The sequence below is a fragment of the Prinia subflava genome, chromosome 9 (genome assembly GCF_021018805.1).
Source record: "Prinia subflava isolate CZ2003 ecotype Zambia chromosome 9, Cam_Psub_1.2, whole genome shotgun sequence".
NCBI classification, from domain to species: Eukaryota; Metazoa; Chordata; class Aves; order Passeriformes; family Cisticolidae; genus Prinia; species Prinia subflava.
The window spans coordinates 26,214,827-26,234,497 of NC_086255.1; the positions used below are offsets into that span (position 1 = coordinate 26,214,827).

Below are 19,671 nucleotides of genomic sequence, written 5' to 3' on the forward strand. Positions count from 1 at the left end.
TAGAAGAAATGTGGGGTGGGGAGTGTGGTGTGTGTGCATTCTAATTCCCATTTAATCAAGTCAATGAACTTCCAAAACTGCAGGAAAAAATACTCTCATCTGCCTCTTCCAGTTCCCTTACAAAACTAATTCGGTAGGAAACACACACAGCTGTCAAATCCATCCCATTTATTGAGCACTTGTCTGATTAGAAACAAAAGGAAGGACATGGTAATCTTTGGAGGAAAGAAGAAAGAAATCCTAAAACTGGATTATGCAGAGAAATCTTATTTGAGAACAAGAATGCTTCTGACATTTATCAAAACCACAAACTGACACTTCAAAAGGAAAAAAGAAGACAGCTTACAAGGCAGAGGTTAATTTAGTTTTGTTTAATTTTTTTCCCCCCAAAGGCTCGTTCATGTCTTCTGCCAATCCAACCCTGGAATAACCTCTCAGGTGTATCATCCTTAACAACTGCTGCTTTGTTCTCAAAGACCATCCTGAGGGTACACACCCTGCCCACCTTTGTAAACCTGCTCTTTAGAGAATGCATGGTAGCAGTAACAAACTCTCCAAGGAAGCCATATAAGCAAATTCAGTTTTTTAGATGAAAAGGAAGGAGAAAAAAACCCAGGGATATAGTTACAGTCCACTTCATTTATAATTCACAGTCATCCTAAAAAATGGCAATGCCTCTTTATCGCTTCCGTATCTCCATGTACACCTTTGCAGTGAGCATTTCTCTTGAAAGCTTTGACCATCAGGGTTTGTTTCACGGGGCTTTTGTATTCTAACTGCTCAATACATAACAAAATAAAAAAAATCCTAAAGCACTAAGCAGCTGAGGAAAGCCCCTCCACAAGAAAAAGAAGCTTCTCTTAGTCATTTGGGATACATCGGTGAGCACAGATAAATGATGACTTACAAAGAATCCAGTGGAAGTAAAGAAATCTATTCAATAATCCTCTGACACCAAAACAAAACAAAGCAAGTATCCGAAGGCAGCCTGTAAACGCAGAATTTTATATTTACATGGGTTGTTTTCTTTTTCAAACAGGAATGTTCTCAATACAGTGAAAAACTATGAAAGAGATGCTCAGAATGTGTCTTTACACAGACCTTTATTAAAGCACTGAGTATCCACATGTACTTGGGACACAGCATAATTCTAACTCTGCACCTGCTATGTGCAGCTATCCCTTCCCTGATAATTCCATCTCCAGAGTCATTGCGACAGTGCTTACAAAACACCACTTAAAAAATACTCAACTGTTGTGCCAAGACAGTACACAAAACTAAGAATAAGCCTCTAATTCAATGCTCTTTCTCTTCAATGCTTAGTTTCTAGTGTTTTTGAATGTGTACAAGATGCACATTCCCCCCACTACAGAAAAGCTCACCTTTTGTTCAATACGGGAATAAATTCCTTTCTGCTGCTGCAAAAAGAAAACCCTTCATGGCGCACTCAAAAGACCTTTTCAGTTTAGATTTTAAAAAGGTAATGTGATGTAATGAAAATTGCTTGAAAACATCTGGACTAAAGTAAAATCCAATAAGAAGCAATGGATAGGCTATTTTCAGCCTCAGGACATTTTGTTTCTTGCTTAAAAGCCTACATTTGTAGTGCTGACATCTCTATACAATGTTCACTTCTGTTAGTACTGTCCAGACAAATATAAAAATGATTTATCAAAAACTCAGTCACCAGAATAATTTGGTACTTCAAAATTCCTCCTATTCCAGTTTCACTGATTACAGCAATCACTTTTTCAAGCAGGTCATTCAAACAACAAAACAAACAGGAAAGACTGTCATGGTTCCTAAGACCTACAAGGAGACAGGAGTAGGGTGAAGCCTTATCAGAACATATAGATTTCCCAAGACATGCACATACTTAACTGTAGCAGTGTTCTGTGTATGGTCTTTTTCAAATGAATGAAAATCTAGAACTCAACCATAATCCAGTTAAACTATACTGCATTTGCATCATCCTGAAAGTTTGAAAAAAAGGTTAAAAAAATTTGAACTATAATTTCCAAAATTACCCAGGTAATTTGAAAATTTTCTCAAATTAGTTTTGAGGTTATTAAAGGTAAGACTATACACCCACAAAGGCTGTGTGGTTCTGTGGCTGTCTGCAGTTCTGCAATTGAAGTAGAATATTTCATTTACAAGACAGTTCTTTTATTCAGATATCACAAATGTAACCAATTCTTCTTAGAGAAGCAGCAGACACACTGCCAATATTTGCATGTCTGATTGTTTTGCTCAGTTCTCTATCATTTAGTATGCTCTGTGTTAACTCAGTTACTTGTATCTGACATTTTCTGAAAGTAACAAGTTCAGGCCAAACATGACAGTATGCTAGGTAGTAGTATACACTTAAATGAGAAACTGGCCAAAAAATGCACTGAGCACATTCTGTAGATATTACCCCAGGTTTTACAGGTTTGCACCACAATCAGCAATACACATGTACTAGGTGTTCCAGTGAAATGCATTAGTGTTCTTCTATTTACTTTCATTATTCTTCAGTGCAAAGTATTGACTAACAAGACTCCAACACTCCTCACTTTCAGAATATTCTCCTATATTCTGCAATCTGCACACAACACCTGCAGTAGAAAAAGTGATATTTTAGAAAGTATGTCTGCACATATCCATATAAATACTGCTAGGCCAAAATTAAAATGGCAAGGATTTGTGCAAACAAAAAACAATTTCTAGTATAAGAAAAGGAAACCAGACTTTTGCAAGACTAAAACATACATAATATGGATGTGTGGTATTTGTGGAAAATAGAAGAAGTTGTATTTATAGATTAATTTATATACATGTTTATCTTATTACTTAGTTTATGTGTTTTTAAATTACATTTATGGAAAACTTTAAAAAGGCATTAAGGCATTAAGTGAAGTTCTAAAAACTTAAAAGCAGACAGTAACAAAGTCTCACATGCCATCTGTTCTGGACATCTAAAAGGATCCAGCTTGCAGTAGCACCCATCATGTAAGCTTCAGTGGAAAGAAGTGAGAAATGGAACTCCTTTTCTAATCTTGTATCAACACTAATTACTGCTGTAATTCTAAGACAACTATCTATAAAGGGTGTAGAAAAATAGCAATATATTCCTTCAGTTTGACAAGTGACTTCATTTTCTTGCTACATGGCTTTATATCAGATTTTAGAATAAGCTGAGAATTGTGCCACAAAAAACCTCCAACAGCTAACAGTCAGTTTTGAGGTTAAAACCAGTGAACTCATGCTTGACTGAAAAAGGAGAAAGAGGAGCACAGAGAAAGTAGTCTGGGAAATTCTTCCCTCATGCTGAAGTTCTTCTCTGTAATTAAGTATAAAGAAGGGAAGAGACTGGTCTTTTTAGACATCATTATCACTTTTCTTTCAATCTCATAGAAAAATCCAAAGGTAAAAGTTATACAGCTTCTTTTGTAATATAGAAGTATTTCCTGAATGCTGAATTTACATGGCAACCAACAACAAATTGCAATTACTGGCCATTAAATAGACTGACTGGCTTCAAACAGTTTTCCCAAAAGACAAAAAGACCACAAGGCATCCATACACAGGCACTGCAGACACAGACACGGTTTTCTCTATACCAGAAGCAATTCTAACAGCTGGAAACTGAGTATTACACAGTGGAGAGTGTCTTTGTAAAGATACTGATAGCATATCCCCTTTAAGTAGTCCTACTTGAGTCAAGTAGGCACCAAGGGTTTGAAGAGAGCCTGGAAAAGCAAATTTTGAAAGGCCTAAGTGCCCTAAGTGATTCAAGCATTTAAAATGTCAATGACCTTTAGTATTTTGTCCCTCAAAAATTCTACTGTATAGATGCCATACCTTTCTGTCAGCACCATCTCATATTGCACATATGCAACAACAGACCCTGCATGACAAGGCCACATCAATCCAGCTTCAATCCAGACAAGCCATAAGAATGTAAAAATGGACAAGAGTTCTATGTACAACAGAACAGTACAATGAAAGGAAAGGGTTCCTAGAAAAGTCTAACAGCAAGAAGCACAAGTAATCAGCAGCACTTCCTCATCTGCAGTAATCAGTATCAGAAATTCCAGAGCCCACCAAAATATCTCTATGGGTGTCAATGAGATCTTTCTAACAGCAATTTCTCCAAATTCCTTCAAAGCCTGATGTAAGGCCACAGCATCCTCTAGCTCCCCTGACAAGGGGTTCCACAGCCCTCTACTCAGTATCTCAGTAATTCCTTTTGTCTGGTGCTGAACCCCTTACCTGCTAAGAACACTCATCTGGTGTCCCTTCACTGCTGTTGCATACTTTTTCATCACTCCTGACTCCTCTCCCTGTTTCTCCATTTCCTAAACTTTCCACCAGTACAATCAAAGACTCCAGATAAACAAAATATAGTTATGGATTCACTGCACTGTGCCTGCAAGATGCACTGTGATCCTTTTTCAGACCACTTGCAGAAGCTCAGACACAATCACTGTCTTTGCCACACAAATTTACCTGAACTCAAGTCTTGGGCTATGCCATTTCCAGATTTAAATACTCCTCTGTTCCTGAAAGGGCAGCACAGATGCAAGCAGTAAAAGGAAGAGTTCCTTGACAAGAATTATGCTTAAGCTCCAAGAAACCTTAAAGCAATGTAACAAAAACAAAGCATCTCCAGGACAAGGAGGCCCAATCTAAAGCAGCAGACCACATGATTCACTAAAACGATAGAGCCCTACTTTTCCCTTCAGATAAAGTTGCTGTTGTCACAGATTAGTCTAGGGCATAAGCCCTGAATGACCTAACTAGACTTTTTATTTCATGCACTTGGGAAAAAAGAAAAATAACTTGGTTTTGCCTGGAAGTGGAATGGCAAATCTAGAAGAAATAAAAATAAAAACTACTACAGTACATAGCACTGCTGAGCAAAAGCATGTAATTAATACCCAGCCCCTCATCATTCCCAGAAATAAAGCTCATCTATAACACACTGTGGATTCCAATACAGCTCCATCCATAGTGGTTTCCTCACATTTCCTTTTCTGCTTGTTGCTTACTCTTTCCCAGCCTCTAGGTAAGTTCTGGGAAAACAGATATAAGGATGACTTCCAAGTGACAAAAATTTTGCACATACAAAGAAAAATATTAGCACTAATAACTTTCATCCACTAAGTAGTAACTTGAAGAAATCCTAAGCATGTATGCCAATATCAACAGACAGATGGCAAAACAAATTAATACAACACTGTGGAAATTCTGTAGAGAACAGCAAAACAGTCAGATGTCTGAAGTTAACAGCCACCAAGATCTTTACATGCATTGTTCTATGAACAAGTTCTGTGTTCTATGTACAAGTTGTATGAAATTGTCAAAAGAAATAGAAAAGAACCCAAATTTCCCAATTTACTTCACTGTACAAACAGGAATTATACTTCCATACTTTAACTGACATTCAAGAGAATCTTTTGAAAAGTGTGAGGGCTCCCTCTTCTGACAACTCTTTGACCAAACTGCAGAACTTGCAGGCTGTGATGTTACAGGAAAAAATCTTGGCTCACATATGTGATATTTATTTCCTAGTAGTTAAGAAAGCTGAGAGTGTTTTCATCCTAAGAGAAAATAAACCTAAGCCAAATAAACTGGTAATTATTATCATTATAAGAAAATTGACTTGAATCTTACAAAGTAGTGGTTAAAAATAATGCCTATTTTGATAGCATAACTTGCAAGGAACTACCTAAAATAGGAAGCCCAACGCAAGACTGATATGACAGCATTTAAGAGATTAATAGATGAGGTGAGCTGTGTCCATAATTAGAAGACAAAATAACAAATGACACTTCATAACCAAACACAGACCTATTCAAGTAATATCTGAATAATCCTCAAAACAGACACCAGTAGATTTACAGACAGAGCTCCCTTCTAAATCAGTCTCCAAAATCCTCGGTTAAGCAGGCACTGAAAATCAATAGTGCCCAATGATATAAATACACATCTGACAATCACAGACTCTGTTTTAACCTTTTTCTTTTAATATATATGTGTGACCACATCTCCTTCTGTTGAGCTGCTGCTAAATGAATCAGCCTTTGGGCTGATTACTCAGGCCAGTGTTCTTTTTAACCAAACTCCTCAACCTTGGCTGGGCAAACCTGAAACAGCTCCTCTGTACCCTCAAAATCATAGGATAAACAAGAAAATACACAGGCCAGTGGTAAGCCCTTAATCATTAACTCACAAGTACAACAAATTCAAAAGCACTACAGCTCACTACAGGCAATATATTTAGGTCATTTCCACAGAGGATGTCAACTTTCACACAAGAGCTGCTCACTTAGACCGCAAGCATCCTTTGAAAGCAGATGCCTTGTAAATTTACAAAATTTGCAAAGTTCACACATCCTTTTATAATACAAAAATTCAAGCATTTCTCTGCAAAATCTATCCCTTCCACATGTCCTGTTCACTAAACTCAATACATTCAACAAAGCAAGCCAGGGCTTGCTTTTGCTTCTGTGGTCTACAAGGGGCGACTGTCATAAGCTGTTCACAGTTTCTTATTTCAAATACTGCTGCACACTCTTTTAACTCAGTTGAAAATCTGTGTATGAAACAGATCTCCTCCCCTCATCTGTCAACCACACAAATAAACCACCATTTCCAGGATACAGAAATTTCCTTTTCATCCTCATGAAAGATGGATGCCCAATCCCCAGTTTATTTCCCTGTTGTTCCCTCTCCTCTGGAGACAGCTGATATTACTTTCGCTCTCTGGCTGATGATCTCTGAATCTCATCACACAGAGCTTCCAAAATCCCCAACGTACAGTGTGAACACATCAGGACAAGCTCAGTTGTGCTTGTAGCAACATGATGCAAATCTGGTATGTTCCTGAGTCAGATTTTGGACTGAACAGCACTCACACTTTAAAACATTCTAATTTAAGCATGTATACTTCAGAAACACAGGAGTGAACTGAACAGGCCAAGTTAATTTTGTTAGCAGGAGAGTCAGTAGGAGCAGAGACCGACTCTCCACAGCCTCAACCATGGAGCCATGGCAGCAACCCCAGAGATGAGTGGGGAGCACCAAATCTGCAAAATGGGTGAGCACAGCAGTTCTTGTGACTTGCAAATGTGATGTCACTGGGATTTTTATAAGTGCTTTTCATCAGTAGTAATAATACCATGCTGCATGCAAAAGAAAATTCATTGTGTGAAAGAGCAGTCCCCGCATGCAATGGAGACAGGCAACAGAGAGAACAGAACAGCTCCTCTGATCACATGGCCCACGCAGACATCTATTTACATACATAACAAACAAAACTCACTTCAAATCAAATTTAGTTTCCACTGAGTCTTAATAGAGCTTAGCAAGCCCCTCCCAAGAAAACAAGTACATGTGTTTTAGAAGTACTTCTGAACTGCTGAAGAAAAATACAATTTCTACTGCACCTTATTTAAGCTTTCATTATTCTTTAATTAACACAGTTTCTGATTGTCAACCAGGATGTACATTAATAATAGTCCAACTTGCATTTAAGACCTACTATTCATTTCTCTTTTCCATCTTCCCCATGAAAGAACTAATACCTAATATTTGAAGCTATAAAACCCACCCTAGTCTTTCAAAGGCTCTACAGCTTAAATTCACCACTCCAAACAGCAAAATTTTCCTGCTATACCAGTAAAGCACAGTCTATACAAACACCACTGCAACATAACATTAAAGTTTTACAAAAAATGAAAAAAAAGACCAACACTTTTAAAAACAAAAAAAACCATGACACTGCAAATATTAGTACAATTTCTTAATAAATCTGGCTGTCATAAAACAGGAACAGGGCGTTTCTCACCTTACCTTCAGGAAGCTTAGATATTACTGAAGAACCCAAATTACATGTATAAAATTTTTAATTAAGCCAGTTTATAAAGTATAATTGTTGCTTCAGCTGAAGTTACTAGCTAAATAGCTACTCACTTAGATGTCTGATAATTGGAAACATTTACTCTTGGAAATGGAAATAATGTCTAAAGCATTGAGACATATAGGCAAAATAGTCACTTTCATATTACTTTCTCCCTATTTTAAATCAACTTGTTTTACCTTCTCACAGAAGTCAGAAAGAGCTGTAAAGTCCCATTTCTTGGAATAAGCAACGTTGTATCTCAATATGGCCTCCTATGGAAGAAGCACAACAAAACAGAACTTAGAGATAATTATTAATGGGAGAAAAACCATAGTAGGAACTTTCCTTGTTGAAGGAACAGCACCATCTGCTGGCTAAAACCTGTCACAGACCCTACCAAAATCCGTAACACTTAATTTGCTCCACTGATGTAGAGCAAATCCTTGATACTGAACCCTCTCTTTTGGGTTTAGCAATGAATAAGCTTCAGTCTGTGAGATTTTTAATCCTAACACAAAACAAGACAAGGCATATCTCCCAAGAAACAACATAAATGTTCCCCATCCCACTCTTGCTCTTGTTAATAGTACCATTAAAAACTATTTAAGGTATAAAAGCAACAAAGCAGAAGTTTTACCAGTTTAGGAACTTAAAGAATCAGAACCACAGCAAAATTAAATAGACCCTTCACAATAACACCACCCTTAAAAATTCACAAGAAAAAGACACCAAATAAAATAACAAGAGAACTCTCCTCAGTCGCTGGGGAAGCTCTATTTGGTCATTTGAATTTTATCTACGGCTTTTGCCTCCTCCTCCTTCCCTGCCTTTCAGGTATAACCTAAATTACATTATTCTTCACCAAAAAGACATAATAGCAACTCTAAGCTGCTCCAAATCGATATTCATGTTACTGTAAGACTTTGTGCCAACGTAACTGTAAGAATTATCAAAAGAGCATTAGTCTCCAAAATCTACAGATTTTTGTCAGCAGCTTGAATTGTGATTTTAGTGGAGTGAACTGATGCGAAGAGTTACTATTTCCAACCCTCTCACCTGTGCATCCCAGACCATCTGGCTACACAAAACCCTCACTCTACATTTGCCACAGACTAGGATATACTGCTGCACAAACACAGTTTTGAGTAGACTTTAAAAGGGCAATTCACTTAAATAATCTGAATAAATTCACTGGTAAGACTCAGTACTCATTAAGAACCTTCATTCTTTAGGAACTCCCTTGAACAGCAGCAAGCTTTTCATAATTTATTCTTCTCAGTCGTTAAACAAATAGAACCAAGCCAGAAACAGTATCAGTATACAGACAACCTGAATGTGTTTAAATGCATACAGACTTGACTTCAAACTGACAGGCTTACCTTCAAATCATGTGAGCAGGTAAATTTGTTAAGTAAGGCAGTTTGGATTAGTTCCCACCGACTTCCAGCAGTTCTATCTCCATTCTTTGAAGTAAAAGTCCAAAACAAAGTCAAATTAAGTTATTCAAAACATAAAGACACATTTATTGTCATCTGTAAAGCTGGTAAGTGAAAAGACTGAGTATATTTAATAGAGGCTATAAGAATTCTTTGTTTCTGAGTCAAGTATCAATAACCATTGTGGAGTTTTTACACCAGGACACATTTGCTGATTCTATTCACCCTAGTCTGAAGTATTTCAGTGGATATGTTTAAGTCCCAAGCAGTGACAAGAAATATCAGACCAACAAAGCATGCAGGGCTGATTTCTGCAATTGTTCTAGCAGAACAACAGTCAGATACACCTCACTATCAGCAATACCTGACACAGTATTATAATCACACTGTGCTTACTAATTCATTCACATCTCTTGAAATTGCAAATTGCCACACACACAAAATATATAACATATAAATATGTAAGTAAATAATAATGTTTATAGGGAGTTCAAGTTTACATTCTATATATATACCATCAAATCATTGGTTAAGCAAAACAATTACCAGGACAAAAACCAGTCTTCTGCTCTGTCTGAAGCATCATGACCCAAAATCCAGTTTTTCAGACTTGATTTTCTAATTCCATAGTCAGTCATAGACAATTGAGCAAATGCAGTAAACCGAAAACTCATCTATGTGGAAACAAACTTATTTGATCACATAGCTGTAAATATTTTATCTTACCTCATCCTCTACAGGGTATAAATTTTGTTCTGAGCAGGGCATTTTAACGTGCTTGTTATCCCACAAATCTTTGTAGTGAGTTGGAAAAGGTTTAGGTACCTCTCCTTCCCTCAGAAGATCTACCTGTAACACAGAAGGACAGGGGAAAAAAAATCAGACTCTACTTTCAAGTTTTTAAATGGAAGAAATAAAAAGTAAGCAAAAATACAGTTTAAAAAGCTCTCATCTACAGTCATCCTTTCTGGAAAGCGGAAAGCTACAAACTGGCCACATGACAGCTCAGAAAAAGAAATCCATCTGTTAATCTTATAATATACTGTTGAAAAGAAGGCCACCTTAACACACTCAAATAAAGGTAATATATTCAATTACTATATATCCAACCACCAGCTAAAAATTTCCTCGTTTATCAATTTAGGTATCTGCATATTTTCATTCAAGTATATTCAAAATGTTGTCACAAAGGTAACCACAGTCATGTGCAGAAATAGTATTTTTAAACCAACACTGAAAGGGATGAGGAATCATTACAGATAGAGCAATATCTCAAGCTTACTCCACAGAACAATAGGAAAGTAAAAAAAAAAAAAAAGAACACCAAATTCTTAAAGACTTAATTTGCTATTCAGCCCTCTAGCAGCAATAAGTCTCTCAGAATATGTATTTGAACTCAATGTGCTTGGGATTTATCCATCGTCCCAGAGTTTTCTGGTCATGTTTTGTTCCAATAATAACTGGATTGCATACTACTCCAAAGGATTAAAGGAAAACGTATCAGATTTGATCTAAAATGCAGTAGTAAAATTGCAAGAAACTCTGCTTCATTCTTTGTCTTTTCCATATTTTGACTATCTTGAGCCTTTTGTATCTCTTGAACCCAAATCAGAATCACATTAAAATGAAAACATAGCATGCAAATGTTGGAAGTACCACTTTTACCCGTAGACATATTTAAATTCCCAAACTTTATAACTCAGTCAAGGAAGCATTCACAACACCCCACAAAACAAAAATACTTGCTCCTAACAAGATAGAGGCAGCAAAACCATTATTATGTTTCTTCTGGATCTTAATATCCTAATTCTATGCACCAGAATGTCGCTGTGAGCCTCGCTCAAAAAGAGACACGGACCAGGAATTTGGGAGAGCAGAGGCGCAGCAGCAGAGAATCTCCTGCTTTGTTTATCACTCCTATTATATACTTTTAGCTGGGTGCCCATGGATTGGAGAGCAGTATTCCCACCTCTCAACCACATTGGTCAAAGGGACTGTCACATAGTCATTCCTCTCCAAGGATAAGAATGTGAAAACACTGGTAATATTTATAAATATGATCTCCTTGTTTACATGAACGAGCGTGAGAAGGTGCACACTTCTACTTTAGTATGAACGCTCAGAAAACTAGGAGAATCTCATGGTGACACCAGAACAGCCAATTTTCAGGAAAATCAGCTGCCCCAGTCCACTTGCAAGGAATGGCAAGAAACAGTACAAGCAGGATGCCAGAATGTAAGACTGACACACGGCATTTCATCCTGCTGCACCCTCGAGGCAGAGCTCTGGCGGGGCAGTGCAGAGCGTTACTGTACCCTGACGGTGACGGTGTGGCTGCCTGAGGGCCGCAGGTGAGGCAGGCGCGCCGCGCACGCCGGCGTCCTTCTCATCTCCTCCATCGGCGTTCCAAACCACTTCTTGTTGGCTGGCAGAGGAGGTGGGGTATATCTAGCAACTTTCCTTCCTGGCCTCTGGGGTTTGAATTCACACTTTTCTTTCCTGCTGTGAAAATACAATGCATTGAAATATTTTATTTCCACTGAAGAAAACTGATGGGCAAGTACACAAACTTCCAGCCCAGGGTTACAATAATAGCAGCCAGTTTATTTGCCAGCCTTTGCTGCAGCCTAAGGCCAAAGCTTTATTTGGGGAGAACTCCCAGCATCACCAACCTTCCCCTCCCCAAGACACACAAGTACGTGTCTACCAAAACACTCCTCTCTACAGGCTGACAAAACCCTTCACGGAACTGCGGTGGGTTAGCAAAGCAGGGTATTCCTCTGCAGAGCTCCCTCCCAACAGAATCTGTTTATCCATGGACAATGACCCAGTAAAGATGTGCAGAACTACTTTCTTGCCCTACTTGAAGGACCTGAGTGAAGTCAAAGAATTGCATGTTATACCAAAATACAGACTCCCTTTGTTCCTGTTCCCCCGCTTAGATGCTTATTCACTTTCTCAGCTCCAGTGAAATCAAAGGTGTTCAGAGCAGAGATTATCCTTTTGTCCTTCCACAACACCTGGCATGCAGAGTCCTCTGTCATCCTCAGGGCTCCTGTTTCCATTGCTGCAGTGTAATCACCAGTCCTTCTCTCTCCCAATTTATGACTAGAGCCAAACAAAACAAACCAAAAAAACCCACCCAAACCCAGAAATATCAACAAAAAACCCCAAACATCTCTACAACTGCTCTCAAAAGTGAGCATGTCTATTTTTCCATGTCTATGTCAATTAAAGCATCAATAGCATTGATAGTTCAACAAAACAGATTCACTATTTTCAACAGATCAAACTAATAAGAATTTTAAGAATTGTACTGGACAAACATACCCTTCAAAAACCCCGCAAATAGCCCCCTTAAAAATAAGTTATTTCAATCTTAGGTCAGTTGTCTTTGTATCTTAAAATACATTTTGCAAAACTCTATACAATCCAGCCTGTGAAATTCTGTCACCAAAGAGGAAATTTCCAAGCATGAAAAAACCAGATGAAGAAGCAGACAGAAAGCTACCTTTTCTCCTCAACTTTAGGTATCCTCATGAAGTGAGAAGTGATTTTGGAGTCTCTCTTCACACTCTGTTTTGCACCTTTGCATTCTGATGATGGAGCAGGAGAGATCCCAGGTGCCTTTGTATGCAGACTGTCCTCTTTAACAGAATTATCCACTTCCTCAAAGCTTTCACAGCCCTTGGCAGAAAAACGTGATTTCCTTGACTCCAATTCAGCATCCCCATATTGAATTCTAAAAGATTTGTTTACAGGTTTTGACATATTGATCTCCTCTCGTTCATCCAGAAATGGACTTGTTTCTTCATCAGCCTCTGACCCATGGCAGCTATTTTTAGAATTATCCACATCCATCGGTGACTCTGGTTCACTTTCTTTCTCAAAAGCAGGCGAGTCCCCTGAACTGCTCTGACATTTGCTCAGCTTGCCAGGCCCTCCAAGATCAGATACACAGGCATCACAACCAGCATCTGACAGGGGACTTTCTGGAACTACATCCCCTTCCTCTTGCTCACCCATTAAACAGACAGAGTTGCAACTCTTCAGCTTCTGAGAATTGCATGAAGCCACTTGTGCATCTGTCTCGACATCTTTTGAAGGTTTTGAATTTCCTGCTTTTGAAGGCCGGCCTGCTGATAACTTCCTCTGAGTCCAAGTGGCACTGCTTTCTTCACAGCCTCTCTGCTTGCCAGCTTTGTGCATCTGATCAATGTTGGCATTTTTAAAGAGGTCTGCAGACTGAGGGTCCTTCACAGGATCTGTATCTAAGACTGCATCTTTGTCCTCAGCCTCCCAGTTACACATGCTGCCTGTCTGAGGCAAATTTCCATGCTTTGCACCAACTTCCACAGATATTTTTGCATAATTTTGCTGACCAGTATTCTCTAGCTTTTTCACATCATGCTCACAAAAGTTCTCTTTTTTAATGGAAGTCATCTTAGGATTTGCTTCAGTATTGTTATTAATTTTGCTGTGTAAGCTGTGGAAAAGAAGTAAGGGAATTCAGTGTCTTACTTTCAAATGGAATTTCTGTACATATTTTTTTAAGGAACAATGATAAACAACAGAAAGTACAGATTTTTATTCATTCTACTCTGTAAGTGAGCACTACCAGGAGCAACAGGTTTTATTGCACTGAGGACTGTAGCTCAGTAGCAACCTACTTCCATTTAAAGGCTCCAAAGGATGATCAACCAGCTGCTTACCTCAGGAATCTATTCCAGTCATTCATTATCCTTATCTTCAAATCTAAACCTTATGATGCTATTATTTAGCTATTTTCTCCAGATGGAAAAAAAAACCAGAAGGTGTGATAAAGTCCTCCATAACTCATTTTTATCCATTAAATACAGTGAGCAAGGAAATCACAGGTTTTATGGCCATTCCCTCAGAGCTACAAATTCATCAAAGAAGAGGACACAGCAGTCCATAGTCTCCTATTACTCCTTTACTTATAAACAGCTCATGACTTCAAAAAACCTCCATACAAAAGCTCAAGTCTAAAACACATTTCAAACAGATAATAAAAACTAAAAGACACATTGAATCAGGAAGTTTTTAAGAGATAAACAACCTGATTTGTCCTCATGTAAGGCAGGACAGGACAGAAGTATGTCCTGATGATTACACAGGGAAATGAAGTGAGTTTTGTATGACCAGATGTCAAAGTCATTTCACATTTACATCCTAATTTATGTGTCAGTGTGTTGATAAAGAACATTACTTAGAGGACATATGAATATTAAAAAAACCCCAGAGTAGGCTTGGTTAATACACCACTCTGAACAGCATCTTCTCCTGAATGTATTGTTACAACACTGTATACTCCCAATGAAAACTGAGCACATCAAACTCTGTATGTCTGTCACTGCCCAGTTTCCCATTTACACTAAATAAGAAAATACACATTTACCACACCATCCTAAATTCAGCCACATTTTAATAGACTACAGATTCCTGAAGGCATTAACTTTCTCCATGAATAGTAACAGATCCTCTTCTGAAAATACCGCTCAGCATAGGAAGAGATGATTGCTTGGAGCTTCATCCACAGGGTGACTATTTGATAACAAAAGGATTTTAAAGGGTTTTATTTCACAATAATTTAACTTCCCATGTATGCATTTATTCCTGCAAATTTTGATGAACAAAAATGAGTTACGATACTGCTGCCATCTCAATGACTCTTCGAAGTTACTGACAATATCTGCTGCCAACTTGAGAAATTAAAACTAACACAAATTTAAATTAAAATTGAGATGTTAACTGCAATAGAAAGGCACATGAAACGTTCACGCAACAAATCTGATTCTTAAAGCTGCCTAGGCTCTAATCTGTCAGCAGGGATGGAGAAGGGCATAGAAGAGCAATACTCTAAAGAGAATTTAAATAAAATGAAATAATTCATTCCCTCCTTAAGAATCCTCTTAACATCCTTGATTTAGTGGAACCTGTAAGCCTGTAATTAGCCCTGCATACTTCTGTATTAATCATTACCACAAATTCTCCCAGCTATTTTTGACACTTCTTGGACTTTAATTTGTATTTATTAGCAAACATCAAAGAAAAATGAACCAGCACATTTACAACTGCAACTACAGAAATATAATATCTGATATTCCTCTGCACCAGACAGTTAAATTCTTTGGAGTATAACTTTAAGGCAGCCTTGCAATCACTGCTCCTGACAGACCACATTAGCCAAAAATATCAAACTTTACCTAATACCATTCAGGAGATAAATTTGTAACATTTTTCATAAAAAAACCTCAATGCACATTTGAGCACCTGTAAATGTGGCTGTAATTAAATCAAGCTCCATATGTTTAAACTACAATTGCAGCCCAATGAGACAAACCAAAACAGATTTTTGTCTGTAAATTAACAAGTGAGTTGGTTGCAGGAGTATCAGTGCAAATCTGCACTGATTTAGTGCTCTACATCAAACAAAAGTGAAAGCAGAGCTTGACCACAGACATTGCCTGATATTACAACTAAACTGATCCAGCATTGGGCTGCCACTGGAAGCAACACTCCCACCTTGCCTTCCCTTGCTCCAGGTTCCCACCTTTTGCTGTACACGAACAGATGTATTTATTCACCTGAACAGTGACGTGCTTCAGGAACCTACGTCAGCAATAAGTGTGGGCTTGGGTGTTCAGAGAGGATGGCAGGGGGACCAGTTAGCTGTTAGTAGCGGAAGTATCAGTTACTCAAGAGGCTGTGCCAAGGTCAGGGAAGCAGCAGAAATGGGGCTGCCTCCATTTAGCCAGCTGTACTGGCAACCTGCACTTCCAGCTCCCACCAGGCCCTCACAGAACACAACTTCTGAACAGGCTTGTGTTGTGTTTTTTACCTTCTGGACTCCGTTGTCTTGGGTCCTTTATTCTCCAGCCAACTGGTAATTGTCCGCTGTTTACACACTGAAAAACCACAGTTCACCGTTATTACATGGAACGTGATAAAACTGCAACATCATTGCATATGAAAAAGATATCTTGTACTGGGTAAAGATAAAAACATCTTCAATTAGGCCCTCGTTAGCATGTCTACTATAGGGAGCATCCAGACACTAGCAGTATTAAAACTCCATGTGATGCAATATTTAATTTGCACCAGTCAGCAGATGAAGGTTTTGTAATACTCTTTATAAATTCCAGGCATGGTGAATGGTGGGATTTGTTTCATCCAACCTTTTCTTAAGAAACAGTTAAAAGGTTAAAAATATACAGTGAATGTGTAAAATTTAAAAAAAAAAAAAAAAAAAAAAGGCACTTGAACTTTCTAGCTCTCATCATGACCTTTAATCACCACCACAGTGAGCCCCAAAAGCTTCTGCTGAATTTTGGAATGAAGAGGCAATGTGACATAACTTAAAATCAAAAAAGAACAAACAACAAGGCATCTTTGAGGACCCATCCAAGAACTTTATTTGTATGTAGCACCCTGTGAAACATAAGGGTCAATATAAGCATACCACACAATAGAAGTGACAAGCACTCAGAAAAGGACTTTTCCCTTTCTCCTCCATCCATGAATAGTTTGAAAAGCTGTTCAGTGCTTACTCTCCTGAACAGCAACAAAATGAAGGACACAATTTCTTCAGATTTACTACCAACAACACAGCTCCAGTCTTATCTGTGTGTTGCTGCAGCTCAGACAAGCTTTCAATGGAACAGCAACACATGAACTAATTATGTAGAGACATGGGGGGGAAATGGGGAGAAAACTTCAAAGCAATTCTTTCAAAGTTGGAAAACAGTCTTTATTAGTATAAGGGGTGTTTAGTTTTCCTGTTGTTATTCAAAGATATTCTGGAAATCCGACAATTGGCTTTAAGTCCCTTTCTCTCCATTTGCCAAGAGAAAGCATCTCCCTGCCACTGGTGATTGCCCAAGGTGTTTGCTCACTGCTTTCAGCTGGGGAAGGCACTGTAACAACAGTTCTGCAGAACTTCAAAACTTCAAACTTCAAAGTAAATCAGATCTGGATCTTCTGAGTATGGGAAGTCTCAGCAGGGTTCTGCAAATGGAGGTTGTGTAACTTGTAACAAAGATGGCTTAGGCCATAGGTAACTGAGGAGACATTGTTTCATAAACACTTTCCCTAACATTCAAGGTCTTAAACACTTTTATACAGCTGCTTATCAAATAAGCTCATCAGAGGATGTCACGATTTTTAGAATGAGAAGTAATCTCCAGAAAATACTAAAATCATTTTCAGTTATTCTGTAATGGCACAAACAACAGTGCCAAACTGCAGGCATGTGACTGGTTTAGCAGAGAGCAGTGCCAAACTGGATGTAGGCTACAGGCACATTATACCTGTGCCATACCCATCCACTCAGCTTCACCCCACTCAGACACAAATAACAGACTGACAGATTTGGTGAACTAAAATATTTTTATTTCCAAAGATTCGCTAAATTTATCTGGTAGTCATTCTGATTAGCAAATTTCACCTTCTTCTAACAATTGAAGTGTTAACCCAAATTGCCTACAGGCAAGCAGCCAGAAAAAAAAAACCAAACACTAAAACCTGAAGAGACATGTTAAAACATGGGACAAATAAACCTCTTCAAAGGCAGCTGACTACCTTTTGAGGTGTAAGCCTGTGTTGAGGAAGAAATACTTATTTATTGGCACAATAAATAGAAATGATGGCAGCAGCACCAGAACAGAAAAAAATGGCTTCAGTTTGAACTTCAACACCTGAGCAGTCATGTAAGCCCTCCAACCAACATATCACACATTACTTTCATACTTCCAGCATGGCTTTTTGCTACAGATAAGGGGGTGAAAACAAGAGGCAACAAAAAGACAACACATGCTTCTTTTCAGTGTTAACAACAGAACAAGACTTTGCTGTCTTTTTTTTTTAATGGCATCTTTACTTCTACTCTAGAGTCCCCAAACTATTCCCATAAAACAAATCATCCCCTACAATCTACCTTTTGAGGAAAACACACAAATTTTCAGAAGATTCTCATTTACTCTGTAGGAGTGTACACCTCTAACTCCAAACTATCGTCAACTCACAGATGCCTCTTAGGGGTTAGTGAGGTTTAACTCATCAGCTGCAGATGACAGCAAATCTGATTGGGGTTTTTTTCCCCTTTCATGCATTCCTTTCTATTCCTAAAAGAAGTGTATTAAAATTTTATTTATTATCTTTAGCTCCAAATAGAAAACTAAACTAAGGAGGCCTCGCGGGAACTTCGTCTACACCTTTGTCAGGCGGCAGGAGGAGCAGCCACCCCACCCCACGGGGCCGGCAGCGCTCCAAGCTGGCATCCACGTGCTTCTGTCATTGCTCTTGGCTGTCCTGTGTGACAGTCAGGCAAACCCCGCTGAAAGCCTTTTTTCCTGCAGTATCTGTTCCCTCTCTTGCGGAACACGCTACCTTTAGCAGCTCACTCCTCTCTTCGATGATTTGCGCTATTAGTGCAAAGAAACTTGCAAAGAATCAGGCACAAAACCGGTTTAAAGGTGCTGCACCCAAAGCTGTCTCCAAGGGGAAGCAGCGCGCACTGACCACCCCACCGGGGACACGCTGCCACCGGGAAGAGAAGTTAGACACAATTCCAGCCCGGCGAGGAAGGGCAGCTCCGGGGAGCTCCGTGCACAGGCACATGCGGCCCCGCCGTTCAGCGCTGCCCAGGCCGACAGCAGCACGGCCGGGCTGCCCTGGGCGGCAGAGAGGGACGCGGGGCTCGGAGCCCCCGGCCCGCCGCCTCCTCCTGCCCCCGCCCGGCTCCAGGAGGTGGGGTGGCTGCTCCTCCTGCGGCCAGGCGCGGCCGCGGGCGGGCCGGGCTGGCGGGGCCGCCGAGCAGCGCTCCCGCTCGGGCCAGTTCAGCGCTGACCAGGCTCTGCGGGCACCGCCGGCCCGGGCCCGCACCCACAGCGAGCAGGCGGCCGGAGGAGGCGGGGGCGGCACGGACACCAGCGAGCCCCGCTCCGCGCCCGGCCGCTCCCGCCGCCCCGGGGCCGGTACAAACCTTTATTCCCCACGGCGGTGGCGGAGCTGCTGCCCCCGGGCCCCTCCTGCCGCTCTCCCTGGGAGCCGCCGCCGGGGCTGCCGGGGCCGGGCCGGGCTCTCTTCCGCGGGGGTTCCCGCCCGCAGCCCGCGCTCATCCTCGGCGGGGCCGCCCTGCCCGCCGGGGCCGGCCAGCACCCGCCCCCCGGGGACGGCGCGACGCTGCGGCAGCGGCTCCGCCCGTCCGCATCCTCCGTCCCGCACGCCGGGCCGTTCGCAAGGCGCGGGGGCCGCGGCGGGGCCGGAACGAGCGGCGTCCGGCGAGCGCGGCGCGGCACTCGCAGCAAGATGGCGCCCGGCGCGCCT

The 19,671-nt window shown here is 40.2% G+C and overlaps 1 protein-coding gene across 2 annotated transcripts in view; it reads right to left on the reverse strand.

Annotated features, from left to right (window-relative positions):
- The window catches only part of PARG (poly(ADP-ribose) glycohydrolase), a 60,481-nt gene extending 40,812 nt beyond the window's left edge, over nt 1-19,669 (reverse strand). The window contains exons 1-7 of one of the 2 annotated variants that reach the window (XM_063406005.1): nt 19,328-19,669; nt 16,187-16,253; nt 12,836-13,810; nt 11,640-11,823; nt 10,051-10,173; nt 9,268-9,351; nt 8,086-8,160 (exon numbers count right to left, since the gene is read on the reverse strand). In XM_063406005.1, coding sequence (XP_063262075.1) covers nt 8,086-8,160; nt 9,268-9,351; nt 10,051-10,173; nt 11,640-11,823; nt 12,836-13,810; nt 16,187-16,253; nt 19,328-19,463 — 1,644 coding nt within the window. In that variant the 5' untranslated portion in view covers nt 19,464-19,669. Of the gene's footprint in view, nt 1-8,085; nt 8,161-9,267; nt 9,352-10,050; nt 10,174-11,639; nt 11,827-12,835; nt 13,811-16,186; nt 16,254-19,327 lie in introns of both variants that reach the window. The other variant, XM_063406004.1, reaches the window with a different exon arrangement.
- Nucleotides 19,670-19,671: the final 2 nt, after the last annotated feature.